Source organism: Lissotriton vulgaris, chromosome 8, assembly GCF_964263255.1.
Source record: "Lissotriton vulgaris chromosome 8, aLisVul1.2, whole genome shotgun sequence".
NCBI lineage: Eukaryota > Metazoa > Chordata > Amphibia > Caudata > Salamandridae > Lissotriton > Lissotriton vulgaris.
In genome coordinates, this window is record NC_141696.1 from 674,333,443 (window position 1) to 674,361,081 (window position 27,639).

A 27,639-nucleotide genomic window follows, 5' to 3' on the forward strand; every position below is an offset into this window, starting at 1 on the left:
TTGTGAAGAATGAGTTGTGAATATGGGGATATTTTGAACATAGGAATTTTAGAACATGGTTTTGCAGGTCAAACCCCTTGTTGCACTATTGAACTAAATTGGATCTGTCATGGGTTCTGTTCTAAACTGCATGTTCAGAAGAGAATTCACTTTGTTTTGTTCAAATTAGATTTTGCTTACTTTAGCTCAACATTTCTAAACTGAATATTTGCTCTGTTTTATTTCAGACTCACATACTGACACGAACTGAGTTGGTGACAAGTTGGTGAGATCGCCTAGCCCCAAAAGAGGAAACCAACTCTGAGGGGGGAGGAGGAGTGCACCTCTCACATTTGCAGTCAGAGCGCTGCGATTCTGGGCACCATTCGGCTGCCCGCAAATATACACACCGAGTGTCGGCACACTGGCATCTCGGGCATGGCTGTGGGTGGAGGAGGTTCGGCCTGAATCAAGGAGGATGCGCGGACAGCAAAGAGGTTGGAGGTGAGGGGGGAGCAGAGAGGGCAGCTGCCAGAGGTTTGTGCAGAGCAACAGAAGTGGCTGGATGCTTCTGTGCCCTCCCAGGACCAGATCATAGCCTTACTGGTTGCTACGCTGGAGGACACTGTTGGGGCCCACTGTCTCTGGTTTTGGTTTTGTGGTCAGGCAAGTAGAAGGTGGTGGCCACTGCAGCTGATAAGCTCTAGTAGACTTCAGAAGGCCTTTAACTTTGCCTCCAGGTAGCCTTAGAAGTCCCTGCATCTTTGCAACAGTCACCAGCTTATCAGCCCTCCACTACCCTGCCTCCCAACTCCCAGCCCAGAAGCAACGCAGGCTGAGTAGAGGTGCCCTGGGCCTCCTCTGTCCTTCACCCAGAAGTCAAGGCTAATGCAGTTAACCTCTGAAGAGCCCTCGATGCGGTAATTAATGCTGAACACAGCCGCCTCACCTGCTGACTGCAAAAAACAACATAAGTGGCAGTGTGTGACAGCTCCTGAGGTTCCAACCCCCATCACCTGGACAGTGGTAAGCCCTAAGGAAGTAGACATGTAAGTTGGGAGTACAGTGGGGGAGCAGTGGGCCAAGGTTCCTCTGCTCTTGGTAGAGGCCCACGCATGCTGAAGAGGTCCAGTGAGGTCTGGGTGCAACTTGAGGCCTGGGCAAGCTCCTCCATCAGTGGTCTACAAGGCATACAACCTTATTTGGAGAGGGCTCCGGCCCCCAACAACTATGAGCACCCTGGTGCTCCCATGCAGCGTGCTCGTGCCCCCTTGACTCTAACTGGTTGTTCCCTAATATGGGGATGGGGGGTGAGGCAGTGCTGGAGCAAGAACCAGAACATTGGTATTAAGGAGTAGTTTGTTTCATTACCACACATCGCAATAGTGTGCAGATATATGCATTGACCTGCAGGCACCTGATCCCAAATGTAAAAATGTAAATGTAAATGTATGTGTCTTGTAAAGCGCACTGCTGCCCTGAGGCGTCGTGGCGCTGTAGACCGCTGGGGAACCCGTCCTGGCTATCCCTGTGAGATGGTCCCTACTGGGTATCTCCAAGGTGAAACCAGGCATCCCCAGCGAATGTGGGGGGCCGTTGTAGAGATGAGGCAAGTTAATGCCCAGAGTTGCCGAGTGTGATCCCTGGTTAGAGTAGGCACCGAGGCGAGAATTATCGAGTCCGCTGACCCTGGTCCACGACCCTGCCGCGTCGGAAATTGAACCCTGGTCCCGGGCCGTTCTCTGCTTCCGGGTCTGCCACCTCTAACCAGTGAGCCACACCACTCCACTCCACATCCCAGGTCCAGCCTCCCTGATGCTGCGCAATTAGTAGGTAAATAATGCACTCAAGGAAAATCCGGAGGCAGGCCATCACACTACCAACAAGGAGGGAGGCAAGAATAAAGCTGCTAAGCAACCTAGCAAGAGAGATGTGTCTATTACTACTGAGGGTGTATTTGGCGATACTATGAGTTTGCTATTATCATCTCCTCCAGACCCTTTGCACATCCACATATTGCTCTCAAACTCTCCACTACCTAATCATCCCAGGATCACGGGCTACTTCATTTCAAATAAACCCATCTCCAGTAGCGGGGGTAGGAAAACATAACAGTCTGCACCTTGACCCCAGCTGGCAATTCCCTCGTGTCCCAAGCGATGTCAATATAATGCTCAAGCCGTCGATGACACTTTAGACATGTGCTGCACAGTGCTAACTATTTCAGTTCAGGTTCATGCCACAGACCATCAGGAGGGAGATGTATTATTCTTAGAGACAGTATTTAACCATTCCATCTCTTCCCTAAGCAGAAGCCAACACTGTGAATACACCAAACATGGGTGAGGCAAACAGAAGCAACCCCTTAGATGATGTCACCATCCCAGCATTGTTAAGTCCATATGCCCAACTAACCAACTGAAAGAACACAAACAAGCAACTTTGCGTGCCATTTCCTTCCCTCTAACCTTCTAAGTCCCATCAAGCTAAGCCTGTTAACCTCAAAGGTTTCAGCCACTAGCCCAACCACAGGAGCGTCCAGTCATATTCCCCAGAAGAGGCTTTTGGAATCCATGACTTTGATTCATCAGGCCACTCTGACTTAATGTTGTTATGGGAAGAATGTAACCTGCAACATAACTTGCTCAGTAGCCAGACATTCCAGCATAACTCCAGCAGTAACTCTGGAATGCTTTGCTCAGCAATTTAGAGACAGTCTCAGTGTTCCTGTCTTACCACTCCAACAATCTTGAAATGCAAGTTGACATTCTAAGTGCCCTACCAGATCAAAATTGTTTAAATTAACACCAAAGGGTCAGCTCTGATTACAAGGATCCAGTCGGATCAGACTGCCATGTATCATTCTTGCCCTTGCACCACCACTAGTAACGCCTTTGCTAGGATACCTCAAAAGCTGGATGCTATTCATGATTGGATTTCAACTCCCACCCAACAGGTAGGTTAAATTCTGAAGCAACAGGACAACACGGACCCTTGCAAAGCTCCTGTAGTCTCTAAGGGCACTTTCAAACATCCAGCGAATGCTACCTATTCTGCTCATGCTAAGGCACCCATGGGGCCTGATTTGAGCAACCCATAGAGTTGGAAACTGAGCTGTCAGGTGTCATAACCTCCAATGAGGGCACCATTTGAGCTGTTTCTCTCAATCCACAAGATGGTAACAATGGCTCATCCAATGAGAGGTCAGCGTCTGTCCCTGCCAGCAGAAGTGGGAAAGCCACACAAAAAAGAAGACTGCAAGGCTTTGAAAAGCAAGATACAAGAGTAGCGCTAGCTGCTCTCTACTTCTTTGCACAACTTCTGCCCCGCAGGTTGTCTCTGGCAATGATACCCCACTTCCAGCGAAACTAAAACCAAAACCTACCTCTTGTTTAACTGCAATCCAGTACAAAAGCTAGATCACAAAGAGGATAGTGACTTGAGCACAAAGATCCAAATTCTGCTTCATCAGCATGCATTTCCAGCACCGGCACCTCCATCATGTGCACTTAAGTCATTGACTGGGAAGCCTGATATTTGCAACATACACTCTGTGAACTCTGCCACCGCTACTGACGGACCTTTTACGCGTCCCGCGAGGAATGATGACCCCATGTCTCCTTGGCCTTGCCCATCCACGGATCTGGCATCTGATCCAGCGGCAGTGCTTGAATCTGCTCAACAGCCCTTCTTCTGCAAATTAGTTCTCGAGCACCATCATCTTTCGCACAGAATTTTCTTGTACAGACCATCAAAGGTCTATTGTCGTGGCCACCAATCCTTTCACTTAAGCAAGGACTTCAATAACTCTGCAGAGCAATTGGACTAACAACACCAAGATATTAGAAGTGGCAATGGAGAAGGTGGCACGCACCCACAATTTTCCAAAGACCAAGCTGGAGTTCAACCCACATTACGACAATCATGACATAATCAACAGGAGTACCATTCTAAAACTTGTACTTACTTAACTCTAGAGGTGGCAAGGAGCTGGACGTGATTGGGGGAGGTGATTGCAATGCTCATCTCTGCCCCCTGCTTTCAAAGATGCTTGCAGCATAATCGATTGTAAAGGGAACTCTTTACTTAATTTTTCCCATTATGAATTTGGAAACAATATTAATTATTCGATGATGAAATTTAATATGTGTTTCTGTCATGTGCCTGAGTTAGGCCTGGTAGGAAATAGGGGCAATTTACATTTACCCTGTTTTTCCCTAAAGTTGCCTTCCCTTTGTCATATCGACTTTTGACACACATTTGCATTTGTGACACTTCGGTTAGTTTGACCTTGCTGACACAAAATAACTTTGTGAAAACACTATCACACTGCCTTGGCATATTGTGCAAGACCATCATGTGTGTGATACAAATGTGTTAGATTTTTCATGATATTGACTCTTGAAAAATAAGAAGGAATAAGGAATATAAAAAGGATTGGGACCACAACGTCCAAGGCCAGTATTCTGGGTCCACTCTACAAATTTATTCATACACTTTTTCTGCCCTGAGGAAGTTCCTTTTACAGGAACGAAAAGTGCTGGCTTTTGTTGAGTTGTTTTTATGAAGAAAAATAAATAACTTTTTGAAATAAAGTGACCAGTTTGTGACTTCATCCCTGGTGAGGCCTCCACCCTTGCATTGAATTTTGTCTCTGGATTTCCAGAGGGACCGAGCTGCAGCAGGTCCCATGGTGGGCTGGCACAGAACTTCACTTAATAAGGGACTTTATGATTGATGTGCTCAGCGCAGAGTCAGCTGTAGGTTCATTTTGTTGTATATATGCCTTTTCTATACGTATCATTTTGCTTCCAAATACAGAGGAGAAGCTTCTGCTGACTTCAAAGAGTCCCTGCATGCTGAAGCTTTCGCCTAGTAGCAGACTGACATCATCGTGAGGGATGTTCAGTTTGTGACCAAGATGGAGTCCTACATTCTTACCTACCAGGTAAAGAGAATGAATCATCCAGAAGAGAGGTTTCTTGGCAGACCATACATTCACACCCTAGGCAAGTAGGTTAGGGTTTGCATCATAGGAGTATGCTAGATTGTTATACAATCTGTCTCAACAAGATGGTGGAACTCTTCATTTTATTCACTGTTTTGACACTCATAACTTTTGTGGGCTTCTGTCTATTATTCATTGCTGCACATATTTTCTGTAAAAAAATCACTGTGGTTCAATAAATATTAGAAAACGTCCCTTTGTGGATTCTTTGTATATTTCTCTGAGCGAAAGAGAGTGCGAGTGACTGAGCGAACATTCCTAGGTCTGTCAACACGGGTCCTGAGGGATCAAGGTTGTCATGTTCAAGTAGTTGCCAGAACTGTTTGCTCCCTCCCTAAGATGAGGGGAAGAAGGTGGCACTGTGAGCTAGCTTGTCCAAGGGATAATATATCCTGCGGGGCTGAATAGAAGCAGTCTGGCACCTACTTAAGTTTAGGTTGTCAACAAATGCACAGTTCCTACTGATTAGTGGAAACCACATGACATTTCACAAATGAATATAATTCTATAAATGTTTTTTTTATTTTAATTTTGTGGATAAGTGGCCAAGCTCTAGAACTGATTTTGTCCTACTATCTCCCAATCTAGTTGCCAGGGCGAGGGAGCAGCTAGTACATAATCTTGTCTTGAGCAACCATCTTCCCAAATGTCTCGTTGTAGATATCAGTAGCTGGCAGGAGATGGTAGGTAGCTTCTGGAGAATGGCTGGCATCACTGCACATAAGATTAAGGGCACTCGCATAAGTGAGAGTTTGTTAATGTTGAAACTTTTACATCTCAACTGGTTAGTGGCAATCGTGCCTTGACTGACACTTTGCTAGACAATGAGACTGATGCAGACAGGATCAACAATGTGTTCATCACCCTTTGCAGAAGCGGTGTCATGTGCACTATACAGGGTGACCTGTGGAGGCCTCGTAGGATAAGGGGTTGGTTTGATGGAGCATGTTCCAAGTCCCGCAAAGAGTTGAGAGTCGTACTTCACAAATAGCTTAGGTCTGCTGCTGAGGTCGTGCTCTGTAGGAAGACATACAAAAGGGCAATTGTAGCAAGGAAGAATATCCTCAGATTAAAGCCTAGGAGGTGCTTCAGAAAGCATGCCATAGGTCCCACTTGCTCTAACTTTTGGGACCCCTTGAGACACTTTTCTTTCATTGCCAGTCTACCAGAACGGGAAACAACAGCTACAACGCAACTGTTACAACGGACTACTTTTACAACGCAACTACTATAACGCAGGATCCTTTACAATGCATGCCTTTACAACGCATGACATTACATAGCAGATGCTATTACAACGCATGCCATTACAATGTAAGTATAGGTAAGTTTATCTTTTTTAAAACATTTATTTAATTTGGGTTTTGGGGTACAGGGGTATTTTTAGTGTTCAGGGATAGGTTTGCGTTATGGGGTACAGGGGGATTTTTAGGGTTCAGGGCTGGGTTTGGGTTTTGGGGTACAGGGGTATTTTTAGGGTTCAGGGCTAGGTTTGGGTTTTGGGGTACAGGGGTATTTTTAGGGTTCAGTGCTAGGTTTGGGTTATGGGGTACAGGGGTATTTTAGGGTTCAGGGCTAGGTTTGGGTTTTGGGGTACAGGAGTATTTTTAGGGTTCAGGGCTAGGTTTGGGTTATGGGGTATAGGGGTATTTTTAGGGTTCAGGGCTAGGTTTGGATTATGGGGTACAGGGGTATTTTTAGGGATCAGGGCTAGGTTTGGGTTATGGTGTACAGGGGTATTTTTAGGGTTCAGGGCTAGGTTTGGGTTTTGGGGTACAGGAGTATTTTTAGGGTTCAGGGCTAGGTTTGGGTTATGGGGTACAGGGGTATTTTTAGGGTTCAGGGCTAGGTTTGGGTTTTGGGGTACAGGGGTATTTTTAGGGTTCAGGGCTAGGTTTGGGTTATGGGGTACAGGGGTATTTTTAGGGTTCAGGGCTAGGTTTGGGTTTTGGGGTACAGGGGTATTTTTAGGGTTCAGGGCTAGGTTTGGGTTAATGGGTACAGGAGTATTTGTAGGGTTCAGGGCTAGGTTTGGGTTATGGGGTACAGGGGTATTTGTAGGGTTCAGGGCTAGGTTTGGGTTATGGGGTACAGGGTTTTTTTTAGGGTTCAGGGCTAGGTTTGGGTTTTGGGGTACAGGGGTATTTTTAGGGTTCAGGGCTAGGTTTGGGTTATGGGGTACAGGGGTATTTTTAGGGTTCCGGGCTAGGTTTGGGTTTTGGGGTACAGGGGTAGCTTTAGGGAATAGGGATAGGTTTTGGGTATAGGGGTACAGGGTTATTTTAAGGGTTCTGTTTTTTGAAAAACTACTTTAAACAAATTAAATTAATTAAAATAAATTAATTAAATTAAAATAATTAAATATTTATTAATTACAATTTTTAAAAAAAAGATATACTTACCTATACTTACGTTGTAATGGCATGCGTTGTAATAGCATCTGCTATGTAATGACATGCGTTGTAAAGGCATGCGATGTAAGGGATCCTGCGTTGTAAATATCGCGTTGTAATGGTATGCGATGTAAAAGTTTGCGTTTTAACGTCAAACATCCACCAGAACTGATCTGCTTCCCTGCCCCCTGCATTTCTTCTCCCCTCTCTTATTCACTCCTTTCTCTACTGAGGTCTTGATCTCCTATGTTTGATTTTACGACTGTTAACTAATGTAACCATGCAAATCTGTTATCCTTGTTATACTAATGGGTGAAAAACCGAATCTGTTTGTAATTACCGCTTAACCAGAGTACCATTGACCGTTACCCGGGGAAGCTGTCCTATGTAGCTTTAGAGGAGTCTGGCCATGGTTCACCGCCTCGGCGTCACCAAACCAGCCGGATATCGGGTATTGTTTTTAAGGGTGCTTCAAGGTCTTGTCTATCTATTACTCTGACTGCTTGTTTACCCTGAAGTCCCTTCCCCTCTGATCTGCCTCACGCTATCTGCATTCCTTTTCACTCTGTTTACCTTTCCCCCTCTACCTTTCATTCCACATAAGACATTTCTGTCTTTGCTTTGTAACTCGAAAATAACCTATGTTATCGTGTAATCTCATGTTTTTCTACTGTCTGTTCTCACCGCGGAGTCCGAACAACCTTGGCCGATGCCCGGTGGAGCTGTCCTATGCAGCTACAGAGGAGTCTGGCTAGGGTTCACCCCCTCGGCCGTCACCTACCCAGCCGACATCGGACATTGTTCTTCACTGTGCTTCACGGTCTTGTCTATCACTCACTTTGACTGCTTGTTTCCCCTGAAGTACCTTCCCCCTTTGGTCTGCCTGACCCTATCTGCATTCCTTTTTCCCCTGTTTACCTTTTCCCCTCTACCTTCCATTCCACATGCAACGTTTTGTCTTTGCTACTTAATGCGAAAATAACTTGTTATCGTGTAATAGCATGTTTTCCGTTGTCTGTTTCTCACCGCAGAGTCTGAACAACCTTGGCCGATGCCCGGTGGAGCTGTCCTATGCAGCTATAGAGGAGTCTGGCTATGGTTCACCCCCACGGCCGTCACCTACCCAGCCAGACATCTGACATTGTTTTCTGTACCTCCCTGTTATGTTCCCATCCCTCTAACTTTCTCTGATGTCTATACTTGGAATATGTAACTGAAGCAATTATGTAATCTTTAACTTGCTGATCCACATGTAAAGCGCTCTAATACCTACTGGTCTAGCCAGCGCTATATAAAACTTTGCAAATAAATGACCAGAAGGCCTTCTGGACCATCATCAGCCAACCATTTCTTAAAGATAAAGACACACCTATGATTGAGCCTGCCAAATCTGGCCGCAAATGGTCTACTTTCTTTGGGGGGGGGGGTTTACTCCGTTAGTGACGAACTAGGCAATGTCAGCAACTCTCCAGCTGCTGCAAAGGAGTGTTTCCTCCAAGGGTATTGCCCCTCTCTGGAAAAGGTGCTGGTGGCCATTAAAGACAGCCTAAGCGGAAAAAACCCTGCATCACATGGGGTCCCTTTGGACCTATTTAGGAACAAACCCGAATCCGTAGGTTTCTTTGGTAGCCAACTTCCTCAGAGCAGTAAATTCTTCAACCAAGATACCTTTGTGCTCCAACTTGCTCATCATCCTGATTTTTAAGAAGGACAACAGGGAGGGCCTCAGTTGTTATCATCTAATCTCTCTGCTGCAGCTGCACTCCACTGTGAAGGTGTTGGGCTGCATCCTAATCTCCCGTTTGGAGGCTTGAGCAGAGGAGAGTCTCTCTCTCTGACATTGAGTATGGATTCAGGGGAGGGAGGGAATGGAAGACCAATGGTTTAACTTCTGTCTCTTCCTGGGGAGCTCCACTTGGGCTTCATTGACCTGTCCCGTGCCTTTCACCGTGTATTCCACTCGAAATTGTAGGGCATCATGGAAGATTTGGGCATTGATAGACCAGTGATCAATACCACTAGGGCAATCTACTGTGACTCGTGTGCTGCTGTAAGGTTCGGGCTGGTAGAATATGTTCTGAAATGTTCGGGGTGCGCAGAGGCATCATGCAAGGGTGTGTCCTCATGCCTGTTTTATTCTCCCTCTAGAATAATCACTTAGAAGGAAAATAGTTATACAGTGCAGGGATGTGCAGCAGCTTGGAAAACATCCAATACCAGCCCTATTGTACACCGACGATGCAGTCATCATTGGTCATACAACCATAGCATTTGAGCATCTTTTGGATGCCTTTAGATCCTTCATAGAGGGGCGCAACATAAATATCAACACCAGCAAATCCTTTGTAATGCCCTGTGGTCATAGAGTGGAACCGTCTTCAAGCTCCAAACTACCCCTGTCAAACATGTGACTAACTTAACTGTCTCGGGGTAACCTCTAATTGTATAGGGTCATGGCACCCATAATGGCAAATAGAAATAATCAGATAGTAAGGAGTATCAAGGCAGTATTTTCCTTTGCCACTAAACTTGGCAAAAGGTCTCTTGCCCTCATATTGTCTATTTATAGTGCAAAGTGTGTTAGCTTAAGGATCAGGGTCTGGAGTTCACATGTGCTTTTGCCATTACAGAACACAGCAATCAAATTCACATTGTCGACTGGCTTTACCATCATCCATCACCTCTTTCATCTCTCTTAGGGAGCTATGGCTTACCCATCTTGAGGACATTTTAAGAACATGACGAACGATTTGGGTAATGGGACCATATCCTTAATCAGACTGCTAAGTGAGAACTGCCTGTCCCTCTCCCGGTCCCTAGAAATTCCCTTGTTGAGGAATGTCAGGCACATGGCAGTGGCCCTGGCTAGGCACAACCTATATGAAGTCCCTGCATGCTCCTTGCCCACAATGCCCTAAAATACATTTGGGTCTACATACTACACATTTTGGGAGTAAGAGTGATGGGCAAAGGTGACTGCAATCCCTTCTGTCGCCCTTTTTTTACACCTTGACCCCTTAGAGTGTTCAGCCAATTCTGATGTATGATGCACAGTACTATCAGCACTTTATTTACTCAGGTTTTGCCTTAACCTATTTTATAGACTGGTTACTTCTCGGTTTATTGACTACTAGTTGCGTAATCTTGTGCCCTGTCCATGTAAACATATGTCAGCACAAAGCACTTTAAACATAATGTTTTTCTGTACCTTTACACTGTTTACGTGTTCATGGTTCTAAAACCTCTTTTAATTAAGCGCTTTCTACAATCTTTGGAATCATTATTTTCACTGTTTATGCCTTCTTGAAACTGGTGCTCAAGACAAGGAAAGCATATGGAAGGTTCTGTACAAATGATGACACCCCTGTCCATTTTTATCTCAGATCCATTTTAGTCCTGGTATTTTTATCATCAAATAATTTTATTGTCATGTTGTCTCTTCCTTTTTTTATCTCTAGCACTTTAACATCAGATATGTTATCCTTGCATCTATATATGTCACGAGTTGTAACATACTCTTTATTTGGGTCTTGTGGCACAATTTCCAACACAGAAGCCATATACAATTTTTCAATGTAGTATTTCTATTTGCATTGAACTCAGAAATTGTATTCTGTTACTTGATTTTATCTTTGAGGGCTTCTCCTGAATCTGCCATGTACTGCATTTGGAGATTGCACTTTGCCTGCACTTTGATTTCATTTCTGTGGGCTCTATTTGAATTTGCTTTGTTTTTGTCTCAATATGTTTCATTTTTTGAATGTTCTTTTGTAGTACATTTCAATAGGACCGAATAATGTTGATTTTGACTTTGAGAAGCCAGGGATGTGTGCCCACGCAAAGCAGCATCATGGGGACAAGTGATACTTCTATTTCCGACTAAAATTACCATTCTGCTGAAAATCGTACCTACCAAATATACCACCCTTAAGGAGCTGGTGAGAAGAGTGAAGCAATGAAACGCATAAATTAGTACTAGATTAGTCAAACATAAGTGACTATTTACTGTAATGTGTGGTCGGTTCTTTCTCTACTAGTTCTTTGTGCTCTTGACTTATCTGAAGCTGATGAAAGTCAACAGATAGTATAATGGTACAGACAATAATTTTGAAAATGCAATTTAAATATATGAAAAGCACTGCAAGTATTGTTGCAGGCTTGGTTTGGGTTAGTTGAGCCAAATACTAATTTAAGAAAAACAGAAAACTGCCAACATGCTGTCGCTCCAACTGACAGTGGTCTAATCATCCCTTGGGGGTGTCCAACCTGAGATCAGGACAAGGTCCCACACTCTCGTTATTCAGGTAATGGGCTTTGACTAAGACCTAGTGGGATTCTTGGCTCTTTCGTACCTACTCACATGCTAGGTATACTTAGGTACATCTAGACAGGCACCATGGGAGCATGCACTTTATTTTATAAATGCATTTTATATTCATGTATATGTTCATGCTGTTGCAAAATGGTAGAACTGCACTATTCCTTTTTCTTCATTGTACAGCTGATCATATATCTCTGCTACTGTTTAACAGTTATCGCAGCACATATATTTTACACTAGAAGAACAACTGTGCAATAAATTTATATTGCAAACTTGCCCAACTGTTTCTTCTGTGTAACTCTCTGTGACCAAATGAGCAAGCACGAGTGACTGAGCCAAAAGTAGTACATTGTTTCCACTAGTCTGAGGAATCAGGGTTGTCGTGTTCTGAGGTTACCAAAAACGAATCTCTCTGATAAAAAGGAGATTCTAGTGGCACTGTGAGTTAGCTACTGCAAACAGGGTAACATACGCGGTGGGGGTGCTCAGAATCAGTCTGCCACCAGGCCAATGTGTATGTTATACAAAAGCGCAGGTCGAGAAGAACCAGGACACACAGCTTCTTACTGTCTGCTGTGAGCCTGATTTCATCCAATACTGACAGCATCACCAGCTCAGTGCTGTGATGGGCTCTAAAGCCAGCCTGTCTGTCCCCAAATAAGAGATGTTCTTCCATGAATATTGACAGAGTTTTGAGAACTTGTTGTTCCAGGATTTTGGCCATGAAGGGAAGTTTGTGAGATGGGCCTATAGTTTTTCAGATTCGTAGTGTCTGCTCCCGAGAGGGGGAATAACTCTAGCTTCTTTAAAATTCCTGGGAACCTTCCCTATATTTAGAGAGAAGTTGATAATGGAGAGGACTTCTTCCTTGATCGCAGGAAGGGCTAGTTTGAAAATCTTTGCTGGGCTGGGGTCCGCAGGTGAGCCAGACTTGATCCTGTTCGTTATATACAGCATGGAGTTATGATCTAGCTTCAGAAAGGAGGTGATGGATTCTGTCCTAATAATATATGAACCTGCCCTTGCCAGGGCCTGTTGGTTAATAGGCATTCTGTGAATATCTGCTAGAATGTCTTCAACTTTATCCCGAAAGAAGATCAGGAATTTGTTGCATTGTTCCTGACTGGTGGAGGCTTCTAGTGTTTGTTTTTGGCTAAGCTCCATCAGAATCTTAAAGGTTTCTTTCTGTTTGTTGTCTGCTTTCTTGATCCTTGATTCGTAGAATTCAGCCTTTCTGTTTAGGATGGCTTTTTTGTAGCAGGTAAGACTGGCCCTGTGTTCTGTGAGCGCCTGTGGCTCGTAGTCTTTACGCCATTGTCTTTCGCAGCGGTGGAGGGTCTGCTTCCGTCACCTAAGTTCTTCGGTGAACCAGGGGGCTCCCTTCACTTTATTATCCATTTTTATTCAGCCTGTTGATGACCATTCCCTAACTTTAAGATCCTCTGACCATGTATTCCTAGGTGCGTTCCCAAGTAGAGTATCCCCTAGACTGTTCCAACTACGCACTGTTTTCCATCTAGGGCGGGGGGCGTGGGGCACGGTTAGCTAGGGTCATTTGGTAGTTAATTAAATAATGGTCAGACCATCTGCAGCGAGTGGTCTCCACCAAGTCAATCTGGGGTAGAGTTTACCAGATGAGGTCTAGAGTGTGACCTTTTCCATGAGTTGGGGTCTCTACTAGCTGCTGTAGCCCCAGTGTGGACATATATTTTTCCAGATGTTGGACTTGTGTGTCTCTAGGTTGCTGATCCCAGTGGTCGTTGAAATCCCCAACCAAACCACTTTGGGTTTTAGATTGAGCCCTGTACAATTTTGGGCTTTTGGACTCTGTGCATGGTATTACCCCCTGGTGGCGATATCATATACAGAGCCAGCATGCTACAGGCATAAGCTTCTTTTGGCTGGAAAAGTGGCAGCATTTGTTGCCAGAACACAACATATAGCATAAAGAAAAATCACAATAGCAAAATAAGATGGCAAAACACAACAAAGCAGTAAAAACAGAAGACAGCACAACAACCAAATTACAAAACAACAACACATATAGAATTCTAATTGGGTAACAGTGAATAACTCTATGGGGCCGATTACGATGTCAGGCAGACTTGCGTCCACTAGACACTGTCTCAGAAACGGACAGAATGACCTCTGGTCGGAAGTCCAGACCAACTAATTAGGATACGACCAAACACTGTTTGGTCGCATTCCAAAATTTCCCTATGGAAGTATGTGTTACGGCCATAAACCGGCTGTAGTAGATGTTCCCATAGGGAAATGGGAGGTGGTGTTAATCCCTGCACCCTGTAGCAGGCACCTTGAGGTGCCTGCCACGGGTGCAGGGATTAACAAGGGGGCTCCTATGGTGCCCCCTCTGCCCCCAACTGGAGGTTACAAAGGAAAGGAGCCCTGTTAGAGGCCCCAAAACACTCTGTCTGACAGGGTTTCCATGTCGGAAAGGCTGGTATGGAAACCATGCCGGAAACTGTGCATCCTAAACCAGACGACATAAACTGCTATCCATTTGGATTACAAGTCGGTTTCATCTAGCTGACGGGCTCCATGAGCCTGTTGGAAGCAAGCCAGAATGACCGGTCGGTTTTAATTCTGACCAGCTGGATCAAAATCAGCTGGTTGGAATTGAAACCAATGATGTCGGTCCTGAGGTTGGAAGCCTTATGACCGACATCGTAATAGGCCCCTAAATGTTTGTGAGTAAGGGCTGAGAGTGACATCAAATAAGCAAGAGTGAAGCTTAACCCCTTACACGCTGATGACGAGCTGGGCTCGTCATGGCGTAGCCTCCTCGCACGCTGATGACGAGCCCAGCTCGTCACGTAACATGCGTTTTTGAAAATATCAGCGCAGGAGCGGAATTCCGCTAGCGCGCATGAGGTTAAGTTGTCTATGATGTCACTCTAATTCAGAGGTGAGAAACATCCCTGTTATTCACTTTTTACCCAAGTATAATTTTATATTACGCATAGCACCAAAATCATCAACTCCTGTTTTCAAATACTATGGAGGGCCAGATGAGTAAAGGACAACTATAACTTTTAACTCCTTATCCCAAGTGCAAATAACTAAAATATTTGTGCCCAGTCACTCGGTCCATCACACTCTGAGACATCCCACCCTCTCCAATCCTGAAGCTCTGCCCTCTGCCAGAGCAGAAGGCCTGTTTTGGGCTAAAAGACTCAAGGAGAGACCTGTTAGATCAGCCTGGGATGCTTCTAAGATATAGCAACTGTGAGAAGCAACTTTCATTACGCACACTTGTTACATAATAGAAGGAACTAGGCAAATGTATTATCTGGTGTTCAGCCTAGTGGTTCTCAGTGAGAGCCATACATAACATTTAGAGTTATAGATGGGGAACAGTGAATTATGGGAATGTTTCTCACAAAGGGGTCCTGAGTGACCTCAAATAGACAAGAAAGAAAATCGAGTTGTCTACGATGTCACCCAGAACCCTGAGATGAAAAACGTTCCTGTATTTCACTTTTTAGCCGGGCTATAATTTTATGTTATGTATGGCCCATAAAAATAACATGTGCTACTTTCAACTGCTATACAGAGGAGTAGTGAGAGTGCCATCCATAATATGACCTCTCCTCATGTGCCAAATGTGAGAATAAAATACCTGGCCTACTGCCACCCACTCCCACCTGTCTCCACTCCTTCTCTTCCCTCCCAAAGCTGTGCTCTCTGCTCTCCAGAGCTGCTCTGTCAGGATGTCACAGAGCCCAACTCAAGGAAACATGACTGGGTGTGACATAGCAACAGTGCTTAAGACGTACTGTAAACAAATATTCTTGTCACACATTACCACCCACCTTCTCAAAACGACTTTCATAATAGGGTGTTAAAAGGGGTTTGCACCAAGCACTGTCTTCCCTACCACCAAACACATGTAATATCACCAGTCAAACACGTTTTGTGGTTCGGCCTCTTGTCCTATAAAGTAAGCTATTCTTTCTATTTTGAGCATCAGTTAATGCTAATCACTGTGCATGTTGCTTTCCACTTCTCCAGTTCCCTGACTTAATTTGACCTTCCCTCTTATGTGGGAGGCATCAGCTCATGATTCAACGCTGATCCTTGCTACCGCTGCTACTCTCAGAGCACCGTGAACGTGGGAATTATCACCTTGTGTCCTCCGAACTCGCACGCCTGTTCCACTCTCCTCTTACAGCTGATGTTTTAATACAAAGCGCAGTTTATTTCTCTGCCTTTATTGTATTCTTTTTTAAACGTGTAATAAAAAAGAAAGCACATGTTTTCAAGACAGCATTTTAGACTTATGTTCTGCCCTCATTGCTTGGTATTTATGTGTCTAAAACAAAGTGCTTAATTTGTGCAGGTGGGTGTGGGTGGTCTGCACGGGCATATTTTTTTTGGGGGGGTGGGGGGCTTGAGACTTATTTTTCACCATTAAAGTGTGATCTAGAGCAAGAGAAAGGAGGGCAGAAAGGGGAGAATGAAGCAATAGATAGGAAAATAGTAACAACGGTAGAAAGCAGGGGTGAAAATCATTCGGCAAGAGTAACTTAAAAAGTACGGAAGTGTAGTGTGGTGGTAGAAAACGTTGTGAGATATCATCAAACCTAGGCCGACCAGGAGTTGAACAACGCCGGCTTTTAACAGCACAGACCAGCATGGGGGCTTTAGTGCTGGTGGAACTGGTGCGACAATTCTTTTTAGTGCCCCCACACCCCATAACCGCCTTCTCGGATTCTCTCACTACCACTGGGCAAAAGCGCCCCTCATCTCTCCAATCATAAGTTATTGTAAACACAGCACCCCCTCCCGCGGTCAGTGCCCCCTCCACTTAAGCCAGGCCTGCCAAGCAGAACTCCTAAGAAAAACGTTGGCCTTGGCACTTTTTTTTCACAAATTAAGCACTGTAATATGGCTCTATTTCGGCCACAAGTCAGGTCAAAGACTGTCTCATTTTATGGGCGTCAGAATTATGGGGAGCAAGTCTGCATGGGCCTGGAGGAAACCAGGGGGCCTTTTGTTCAATTGCAGTTGCATTCGATTGTCTGCATATTCTCTCTTTTGAGAACATATATTCCTTCTGTTCCTTAACCTTGCTCCCGTTATTACACATTGTCCCTTGTTTCACCGTGTGCTTGACCTCATTTTGTCTATAATAGTTGCCTCTATCTTTTTTTACCTTGAATTTACCAAGTGCTCTTCATTGTTTATTCAACTTATTACAGTGGTTTGGTGCAGTAGTCAGTCCCGTGTTTAGCTTGTATTGTGCTTCACGTTTTTACTTTGAATCAAATAAAAACATTATATATTTTTTAAACCACAGCCTCACGCGTTCCGGGGGCGCGCAGTGCATTTTCTGCCATTAGTGTGATGCACAGAGAGACAATCCCTTCAGCTCATTCATCAATGACAACTGTTCTCAGAGAAAATACTTTGTCATGTGACGTGTACCATGTGCCCTATTATTCGTCAAATGGGGGGGGGGGGGCAACATGGAACCTTGAAAGGGCTACATTTCTTCAAGATTAGGGGTAGTGAAGTGACATGTTTTTTCCTCATCCAACTTTGAAACAGGTGGTTGGTTCAAAAGTATTCAGCTTCTGCGACACAGCTACCTGTCCCGTTTACTGGGAGTACTTCCGGATACTTCTAGTTTCAATATTTAAAGTGGACTGCTTTCCTCGTGTCCACTTAATATGCTCCACGCCCCATAAACATGTAGGTCAAAAATGTTGGCTTGCTGTTCATTTGCACTCTCACTTTGTGACGTTGTCATCAATGAAACATAAAGGTATGGAATGGAATGCCATATGCTTTGTGGAGGTAAACAACAGGCGAGCGCGGTCTTAAGCTATGTCAGGAGATTTCTCAGTGAGGACTAAAGGCAATTCGAGGCTAGAACTACACTCTCGCATGGGAGCGCGGGAAAAGGGGATGAACTTGAGTGTGATCAGCCAGCGAGACGGTGGAAAATGCATGGAAAAGATTGGAAAGTATGGGCCATATTATATCTAGGACAAGGGAAATGAATGAGTTGATGGCCTCACTCTTCATTATCAACGTGCAGGTGTTCACTGCCATCAAGATGCCCCCTTACCCCTTCGTCCCATGGCAACGTTTGGCACTTTTGTTGGCAAACCAGGCAACAAGATTAGAGGGCAGGTAAGCGCTCCAAATTCAGTTTATTGTAGGTGCCAACACGATAAGGAGAAACAAGAGACAACGGTCAGCAGAACCTCCTCCTCAGCCCTCTGCGGCCAACTGGCCAAACAGAGCCGCTATCTGGAAACCGGTTCGCAAACATTTCTGAACAGAACCTTTGTGAGCATAATTCGAACAAAACAGTGAGCAAGGAGGTGATCCTGCCACATCCTAAGTTATTTTGCACTTTGGGGCAGTTCAGGAAGGCAGTCAGTGCCACTGGAGGGGCCTTAGATGTTTTCTATTCAGATCAAGATTTGTTTCAAGGTTCTTTGCTGGACAATTCCACGTGACAGTAGGGATCTACTTTCTGCCTTCAGAATAAAAGTGTTCCTTACACACTAGCCCGAGTACTCCGCTCACGTCTCCTAATGGTGGCTCCAAGAGGTATGTTTCAGTGGGAGTAGGCATTTTCTTGTCTATTTGCCTAAACTCTACAACCCAGCACACCTCTTATGGATTACCCTGCCTCCCTTGTTTACTATCTTTCTAGAAGACTCCAAAAATACATGGTACTTGCTATTGACCTGCCCTTTTGATGACTTCTGTCAGTACTGTATGCCTCACAGTTAGTTTTTAACCACTTAGGCGCAGCACAAACATGGTGCAGAATCAAACGCCTTTTATACACTTGTGAGGACACTCATTTTTTGCATCTTAGGATTGGTCAACTGAAATGCTCCCTCACTTTGCTCACATGTAGGAAACAAAACCAGGGTGAATTACCAAGGCTTCTCTTTTGTTGTAGTGATTTTTTTAGTCTATTTTCCGTTTCTCTTTTAGAAATAAACTTTCATTAGGTGAGGTGTTGGGAGTAGGGGACTCAGATGCAATGATGAGAGGTCTACGTATTTTTCTACTTGTAAAAGGCACCCCTTAAATGACAGCAGTATGACCCTTCCATGCTGTCCTTCCATGCTAAAAGACCCCCGATTGTGGTTATAGATCTGGGCTTCTTTTCTTTATGTACAGTACAGTACAGTTGTTTAAGACTACTGACCCTTTCTCCAGCAACAAACATTTTTGACATTCCGTTATTCCTTGCACCTACATTTTCCGTAAGAACTGCACAATTTCCAAGTTAATTATTTAGAAATGCAAAGTAACTGTAAAAAAAACATAACACAGTACAGTAAAGAAACAACCAGTGGATGTACATTACTTATATCTGATTGCATATGTACAAGTTACGATCACCATTTTGTGAGAATGCGTGCCCACAAATACACTTAAACACAACTTTCAATCAAATAAAGTTAGCCCTTCAATTGGCATACTCCAACTCTTGAATTCTAGGAATGGGACACATGCAAGCTTTTCAATGAGGATTAGAAAATGCTGTACAGTTATGCTTTGAGGATGAAGACTTATCGTTTTATGTTTGTTTGGGAAATGTTTACTCAGTATCAGAGAACTACTGAGAGATGGACATTTACGTTGTGAATTCCCCTTTCTACTCTTGCTTCCATTCCTAGTGAATCCCCACAGGTTGTTTTAGTAGGATGGGATTCAACTCCTCTTTGTAGTGCTTATTATTTCTCATATTTATTATCATTCAATCTATGTTTCTTGCTGTTTTCTTGAAATTACATTTCCTTCTGTTCACACTTCTAGAGTTACTACTGATCCTCTACCCAGTCTGATTCCAATTTGGCATTTCCTTTTTGTGTCATAGCAACCTCCTGTCCTGACTGTTTTTTTAAATTGACTTAGAACAAGGGTTGGTCTGTTTCTATGGGTAATTTGGTCAAGTGAAGATGCGCAAAGTCAACCACTGTTCTTCAGGTGCCACTTTCAACAAGTGACTCATGAGGTGACATTTGGAGTTGGGGTTAGAGTAGGGAGTGAAGCTATGGGAGTACCCACCTTGGTGAATATATCCAAAGTGATGGAATTCTATCCACCTTAGTCATTACTACCTATAGTTAATATGTTTCAAAGCCCTCTGAATGATAGAAGAGAACAGAACTGAGATTTGGCGAAGAAGTGATTTGCCCAAAGGGACGCGTCCTGTTCAAGTACAAAAGCCTGGATCAGAGTTTTCATCGACTCGTTTCAAGGCTGACACGTAGCCTATTAGATCACTTCTTAGTCGGGATACGTGGTCAGTGTTGGCTGTCTTCTCTGGGATTATGCACAATGTACTGAGGGTCGTGCTCAGCTATGTTTTATGAAGCTTACTACGAGCATATATCCTATTCCCAACAGCTGACAATTCACGTAGCTAAGTAAAAATGTGCCCAATGACAAACATGGATTTGCCTAGGACAGCAAGGGTTGTTGGAGTGAATTCTCTGGGATTAAAATGTAGGCATCCCTCTTCTAAATTTAACAAATCATTCACTAAAAGACATCTGAGATGTCAGGGGGTGGACAGCAAAACTAAAATGTTCAGCTCTGGTTACATGTTAAGCATGTTGCCATTTTTGGTCAGTTTCTTCATATATCACTTAGTTTTGGGTTTGAAGACAGAAGGAGAAAGTGAGTTGCCTATAAAGACGAAGTGTGAGAGTCCAGAAGTGTTTACTACTTTAAGTCTTTTTGTAAGTTTTCCAACATTTTTTAAGTTAATGGACTTGGAGCAATGGAGGCTAGAATTTGCCAAAGGATCACCGGTTTCGACAAGAGGAAGAAACATACAATAAAATGTAGGGCTTGTTCCAATTCTAAAAATGTACCCTCTAAATTACATTTGGGCGACGATATACATGAGTGAAACTTGTGGCTTTCTGAAGATAAATTGCACCCTGTTGGGGGAGTTCCTAAAATCGTTCATATTTTGGGCTTGTTTTAAGCATCATGTTCATTAAGATGCGCTCCGACTACTTGATAAAGTGTTTGCCTTAATTGACAAAATTGTGCAGGCAATTTAAACCTGGGTAGTAAAATAGTTCCCACTACTCGCAATATTTGGTCAAAGAAGAAACGGCTGCAAAGGGATTTCAGGTTGCTCAATTGATGAGAATGAGTTAAAACTCTCTTGCAGTTCCAATGCTTTGTAAGAAGGGCGGGTTGGCTAAACAGGGAAAGGGTGCAAAATAATAGGGCCATTTTTGTGGATAGATCTTGCAACTTGCAAGGTGCAAAAAGCATTTGACATGTTACAACTAATTACGGGAATAATGGGGCCTCTTTTTCGGTTCTACTATGCAGATTTGTTGAAGATCACACATTTGGTCAACTAAGAAAACCATAATTAGAACACAGCTCTTCCGGTTCATCTGTTGACAATGTACCCTCTGGGTGACATCTTTGGGCGTGGCAGCCAGCAAGTATGGGAGCTGCCTGCCTTGAGGAAATCGCCATCCTGCTCGGATTCATGTCCTCTCTTTCTAATATAAAGATTACTAGATGTGTTTAGCCTGTCTGTCTCAAAGCACTCCCATGTTTAAAAAGATGTGGATTCAGAAGCAATGGTGCAAAAGGCCGATTTGTCTAACTTAGACGCACTGGCAACATTTACATGTGATGACGTCGTGGGGGAGTGCTGGCAGATACACATGCTGGGTTACGATCCCTTGAGATTCGACGTGCTCCCACTCTCCGCCTAACAAGGGCTGCAGATGACGTCTAAAGGCAATCTCGTTCACATTGTTTGCATCTTATAACGAAACTACAAGTCCCCCAAAAACTATCAGAAAGGCTCAAATGCCATAAGCTCCATCCACTCAGACTGAGGTTCACTATTGGCTGAATGCATGCTCAATCACTCATTCACTTACTAGTATTGTTAAAAAAGGGCGGACATTTAAGAGTTTTACGGTATGGAATTTATGAGCGTAACAAATTACAAAAATTCACAATGAAATATTGTATACGACTGTATGTATTTTGCTTTTAATATGAATGACAACTTGTTTGTGGCACCCCTGGTGCAACCCCTTGTTCTTCATACGTTACACTGCTCAAAGAACACCAAACAAATTCACCTGCCTCTTCGATGCAACCTCGCTTGGCAGACAAGCCTGGTTATGCAATTACACTATCGATTTTTAAGTGTGGTGGAGAGGCGCGTGCCATTTACTCCACACTGCAAAGACGCTGATCAATAGTTCGTGTGCTGCTGACCTCTGTCTTTGGCGGCAAGGCACTCCCAAGGATGGCATGATATCTATCTATACAAGGCGGCCATGTGACCACCTCCAGCCCAGCATGTCAGTAACCACTAAATTCGCGGATTTAATAAATGCGCAGACTGCGGCTCAAGGGTGGGGGCGCCAAAAGACATTGTGATGAAAGCTGGGCTGCACCGGAAGCCTGTGTTGCGTCAACAGGTGCTCCCAGGTAGGAAGCAGCCGCTAACAGGTGACTAGGCAAACTCGAGCCCCACACAGACAGGTGCGTTCAAGGCCGTGAACAATCCCTCCCCCTCACCCCCTCCCGCCCATGCCCAGAAGTGGTTTACCTTCAGGATGAGGTCCGTGTGGTGCTGGTCCAGCATGTTGGCCCTTCTGGAGGAGGTGATGATGACCCGGCCGTACCTCCCCGGCGTCTGCAGGTCGGAGTACAGGCGGTGCTTGGAGCGGTTCACCGGGAAGAGGCTGTCCACCAGGTTGCGCTCGATCTTGGCCAGGCTGTGCTGCGGGGCTAGCAGGTACTCCACGTTGTCCTCTATCCGGTAGCGGCTGAAGCTGGCGCCCAGCAGGATGGAGATGAGAACCGGAGCCGAGGCGAAGAACACCGGGTGGCTGGCGATGAAGTGGCCGAGTCTGGAGAAAGACGTCCTCAGTCCCCTGTGCAGAACCTGCCGCAACATCCTAGTGCAAAGGGAGCTCAGGAGAAGGAGGCGCGCGCAGAGGGGTCTGAGGCTCTCCCGGACCCTGGCCAACACCATCGGGGAGGCCAGGCTTGCGGGGATCCCGCCAGGCTCGGATATCCGCTCATAGACCTCGAGGCGGCACCCCGTGAACGCGCGCACCGGGGCTCTGGGGTGGCTCCCAAGGCGGCTCTCTTGGGGAGGGGGCGGTAGGGAGAGGCTCGGTAGCGCCGGGCCGGCTCAAATACAGTGTAAATGATAGCAAAAGATCACGAGAGGACTGGAGAAATCAATACCAAGTGTATACGATGAAGGAAAACAATGAGCGCCCGCTCTCCATCAGAACGGAAAACCTGTTGAAAACCACGAGGAGTTTGTTTGACAGGCCGGCTTGACTGATCCTTCTCAGCAACTTAGAGCCACGAAGTTCGAGAGCCGCGATTTCTTCCATCCGCCCGGGAGAGGAAAAGGAGCTTTGTAAAAATATTTTTTTAAAAAGAAAAACCTCAGTAGAGGACCCTACGAGAGGACATGCCTGTATCTAACGCAGGTCCACCGACGATCAACTTGGAGCCGAAGTGAATTGGCGATGCAGTGTGTTGCTCAAAAAAACCTGCGTATTTTCCGCCCAGAAGGCTCCTCTGCCAGCGGTGTACGTGAAGAGTTTCGGCGTCAGAATCTATCAGTCTGCTTTTTTCCCCAATGGTTGTTCTAAGCTGATAGCAAGGGGATTAGTCTGAGTTCCTTAACTGCTCAGAGCATCTGGCCCGTGGGAGTGCCCTCGGTTTAAAGCCATGCTCTCGGAGGCTGGTGGTTGGCGCACCAGCAGCGACGTTGCTGGATTTTTAGCCCTGCCATCGCAGTGTGTCCTTTAGAAAAGGGTGTGCTTGGATGAGAATATCGGGCTGTGCAGTGCACATAAAATCACACGAAATGTCTGTTCGAAGATTGTCAAAGACGGTGAATCAGGGTGAAAATGAGCGGCAAGATAGGGCTGTCCTCTATCCACAGTCCCCATCTGCCATCCCGGTGGCCAGCTCTCAGTTCCCAAAGTTTCCAGCAGCCTGTCGTTGGTTTAACCGCACCTTGCGGTCTGGTGAGGTCTCAGCCACAGGCAGCAAACCCCGGGTCCCATGGTGGCAGTGCGGTGCTCATCGCAGAGGAACAGCTTTGTGTATTTCATTGGTTTCAAGCAGTCGCCTCCGCTTGTCCACACATCACCGCATCAAGATCCAGGGGGTCCTTGTATGCCCCACCCCCCCCAGTCCGCTGCTTTCACCCTTAGCATGCAGCTGCATAGGGTTTTTCGATTATCTTTACCCGGGCGATTCTCCGTGCGCTTCTGCCCTATGCCTCGTCGCCAGTGGTAGTGTGCGGAAAATGCTGTAGTGCCAGTTGAGGGAGGGGTTGGCACCGAGGTTCCCTCCCTCGCCCTCAGACACCTGTCCGTGCCTCTGCCAGCAGAAACATGCTGTAATTGAACTTGGAAACTTGCAGAGGGAAAACAAACATACAGTCACGACGACACTTCCTTCCACGTAATTCAACAGTGGATAAAAATGTACAAAGCGCGGTATTCCACTCTGTTTGTCTTTCCTGCGGCTAAGGAAACAGTCTTCTTTCGCAGCTCCTCCCTGTGCCGGCTGCCACAGAGACTGCCCCTCCTACCAGCAAGAGAGAAATAAATACACCCGGGGATGGGGGGCACACAATTACCTACACGCACCTCAGAAGCTGGTACTCTCCAGTGAACGACATTCACTTTTTCCCTTTAAAGGTGTGGATCCCATGTGACTGCAGAGCGAAAACGCACAGCGATAGTTTTGCTATTGTTTTAAATATCCAACATCGTAAAAAGGGCAGTGCCCTACGCGGCTTAGGAAAATCGGCTTCGTGATCTGTCCGCGAGACGCTCCATTAGCCTCGTCCTCCTCCTGACAGGCAGCGATTCTAAGATGGCATTTGAAGCCCCCTATTGGACAATTAGCCTTAGCGGACTGGGCGAAATGACACGTTTGCTGGGGATGCCAGTGCCCATGCAATGGGTGTGGGTGAAGGTCTTACGTATGTATTCCTTTTAAGCTTTGTCATGCCAGGGGAGCGTGGTGAAAGGAATTCAATTTCTAGCACGTTGTCACAGCAAAATAATGCAAAGGTTGCGTGAAACCACTGTCGGGTTTCATCGGGAGCTTCTTAGAATATTAACAGGACTCCGTCTGGATTCTCTGCTCACTGTCAGCAGCCGAGGGCTGCTTTGCTGCGGCTGCAGATCCCTGCAAAGCTGGGGGAGGGGGCTTCGTCCAGAAACGGCGCTGGGAACCAAAGGCAAAGAGGAAAAAAATACATCAAATGCCCCCGCCAACAGCCTTCGTGCAGCTTTCGTACATTTGGATGTCAGCAGGCGCGGGGACAGCGCGCCATCCAATTTGTTTGAGCGATGGCGCAAAGAGCACCGGGTGAAAGGAGCTGTTAGGTTGCAATGGGAAATGTACCTCGCAATTTGGCTCTGTGAGGCGATGTAAATGTAACAAGTAATAGTAGGGGACCCGTCTCTTGGCTGCGCCCTTGCTGTGTCGATTGGTGAAACATAGTAAAATGTCTTTACTTTTAAGCTAAGGTGCATTTCCAAAAGGGCCATGGGCCATGTGCCTTGGGCTTTCACTTATGGCGAAATGCAACACCATGAACAAGTTTTGCACCTGTTAGATGTTCTAGGCCACCTCCGCCACTATTCACGTTAACGTATAGCGTGAAGACGCCCCAGCCAGTGTGTGCCCCCAACCCCACGGACACGTCTCTTGGCTGCGCCATTGCTGTGTCTATTGGTGATACAAAAGGGGGTGGTAATGGACGGAGCATCTGAACCAATCAAACACTCACACCCAGTCAAAAGATCTGGGTTTAATCCATCACCGTTATTTAACCCACTCTGCCACCCCAGTTCAGACATGGCTATATGCAAATCAGTCTGACCCTGTGCCTCATGGGAACGTCCAGCCTGAACTGCCAAGCCATGCCTTCCCTGGAACGGAAACAAGCTTCCGAGGACCGGTTTCTGGCATTCCAGCCGTCTCCAGCCCGGCTTGCTTGAATCCAGTGGCAAAGTGAGCAAGGGACACACGTCTGAGCATACCCTGCCACACTTATGGCGGCCAAAAGCGGTACAAAAGGGGGTGGTAATGGACGGAGCATCTGAGCCAATTAAACACTCACACCCAGTCAAAAGATCTGGGTTTAATCCATCACCGTTCTTTAGCCCACTCTGCCACCCCAGTTCAGACATGGCTATATGCAAATCAGTCTGACCCTGTGCCTCATGGGAACAGTCCAGCCCGAACTGCCAAGCCATGTCTTCCCTGGACCAGAAACAAGCTTCCGAGGACCGGTTTCTAGCATTCCAGCCGTCTTCAGCCCGGCTTGCTTGAATCCAGTGGCAAAGTGAGCAAGGGACTCACATCTGAGCATACCCTGCCACACTTATGGCTGCCAAAAGCGGTACAAAAGGGGGTGGTAATGGACGGAGCATCTGAACCAATCAAACACTCACACCCAGTCAAAAGATCTGGGTTTAATCCATTACCGTTCTTTAGCCCACTCTGCCACCCCAGTTCAGACAGGGCTATATACAAATCAGTCTGACCCTGTGCCGCATGGGAACAGTGCAGCCTGAACTGCCAAGCCATGCCTTCCCTGGACCGGAAACAAGCTTCCGAGGACCGGTTTCTGGCATTCCAGCCGTCTTCAGCCCGGCTTGCTTGAATCCAGTGGCAAAGTGAGCAAGGGGCTCACGTCTGAGCATACCCTGCCACACTTATGGCGGCCAAAAGTGGTACAAAAGGGGGTGGTAATGGACGGAGCATCTGAACCAATCAAACACTCACACCCAGTCAAAAGATCTGGGTTTAATCCATCACCGTTCTTTAGCCCACTCTGCCACCCCAGTTCAGACATGGCTATATGCAAATCAGTCTGCCCATGTGCCTCATAGGAACAGTCCAGCCCGAACTGCCAAGCCATGCCTTTCCTGGAGCGGAAACAAGCTTCCGAGGACCAGTTTCTGGCATTCCAGCCGTCTTCAGCCCGGCTTGCTTGAATCCAGTGGGAAAGTGAGCAAGGGACTCACGTCTGAGCACACCCTGCCACACTTACGGCGGCCAAAAGCGGTACAAAAGGGGGTGGTAATGGACGGAGCATCTGAACCAATCAAACACTCACACCCAGTCAAAAGATCTGGGTTTAAACCATCACCGTTCCTTAGCCCACTCTGCCACCCCAGTTCAGACATGGCTATATGCAAATCAGTCTGACCCTGTGCCTCATGGGAACAGTCCAGCCCGAACTGCCAAGCCATGCCTTCCCTGGACCGGAAACAAGCTTCCGAGGACACCTGGCAATTGATAGGTATGTTCTCAATAAAATTGCACCTTCTCTATTCCAATCCAAAATTTTCTCCATTAACCTTCTTCATTGGACTCCTAAGCGGTTTTGTTCTCTTCATTTAAAGGATGATGATTTATGTTGGAGTTGTGGATTGGAGGTCGGTGATTATCCACATATGTTCTTTCATTGTTCACTTTCCAGCCCTTTTGGGATCTTATTCATAAACATCTCATGTTAATCTTTCAAATTTAATTTCCTCTTTCTTTTCCTATGATCTTATTGGGACCCTGGGCTTCCCAGATACCTTTGCCGTTAGATACCTTGGCAGACCCGAGAGCAGAGGACGGTCCGGGACCAGGGTTCGATTCCCGGCGCGGCAGGTTTCTGGACCAGGGTTAGCGGACTCGATAATTCTCTCGCCTCGGTGCCCACTCTGATCAGCGATCACACTCGGCAACTCTGGGCATCAGCTTGCCTCATCTTCACTAACGGCCCCACCAGACCGCCGGGGATGCCTGGCCTCACCCTGGAGATACCCATTAAGGGACCATCTCTCAGGGAAGCCAGGAAGGGTTTCGCAGCGGTCGAAGCGCCTTGGGACCCT

General features: G+C 45.9%; 1 protein-coding gene across 2 annotated transcripts in view; it reads right to left on the reverse strand.

Annotated features, from left to right (window-relative positions):
• PTCHD1 (patched domain containing 1) overlaps nt 1-22,733 on the reverse strand; it is a 775,958-nt gene extending 753,225 nt beyond the window's left edge. Inside the window, exon 1 of one of the 2 annotated variants that reach the window (XM_086933365.1) lies at nt 22,305-22,733. In XM_086933365.1, the coding sequence (XP_086789491.1) occupies nt 22,305-22,733 (429 nt within the window). The remainder of the gene's footprint in view (nt 1-22,304) is intronic. The other variant, XM_086933366.1, reaches the window with a different exon arrangement.
• Nucleotides 22,734-27,639: the final 4,906 nt, after the last annotated feature.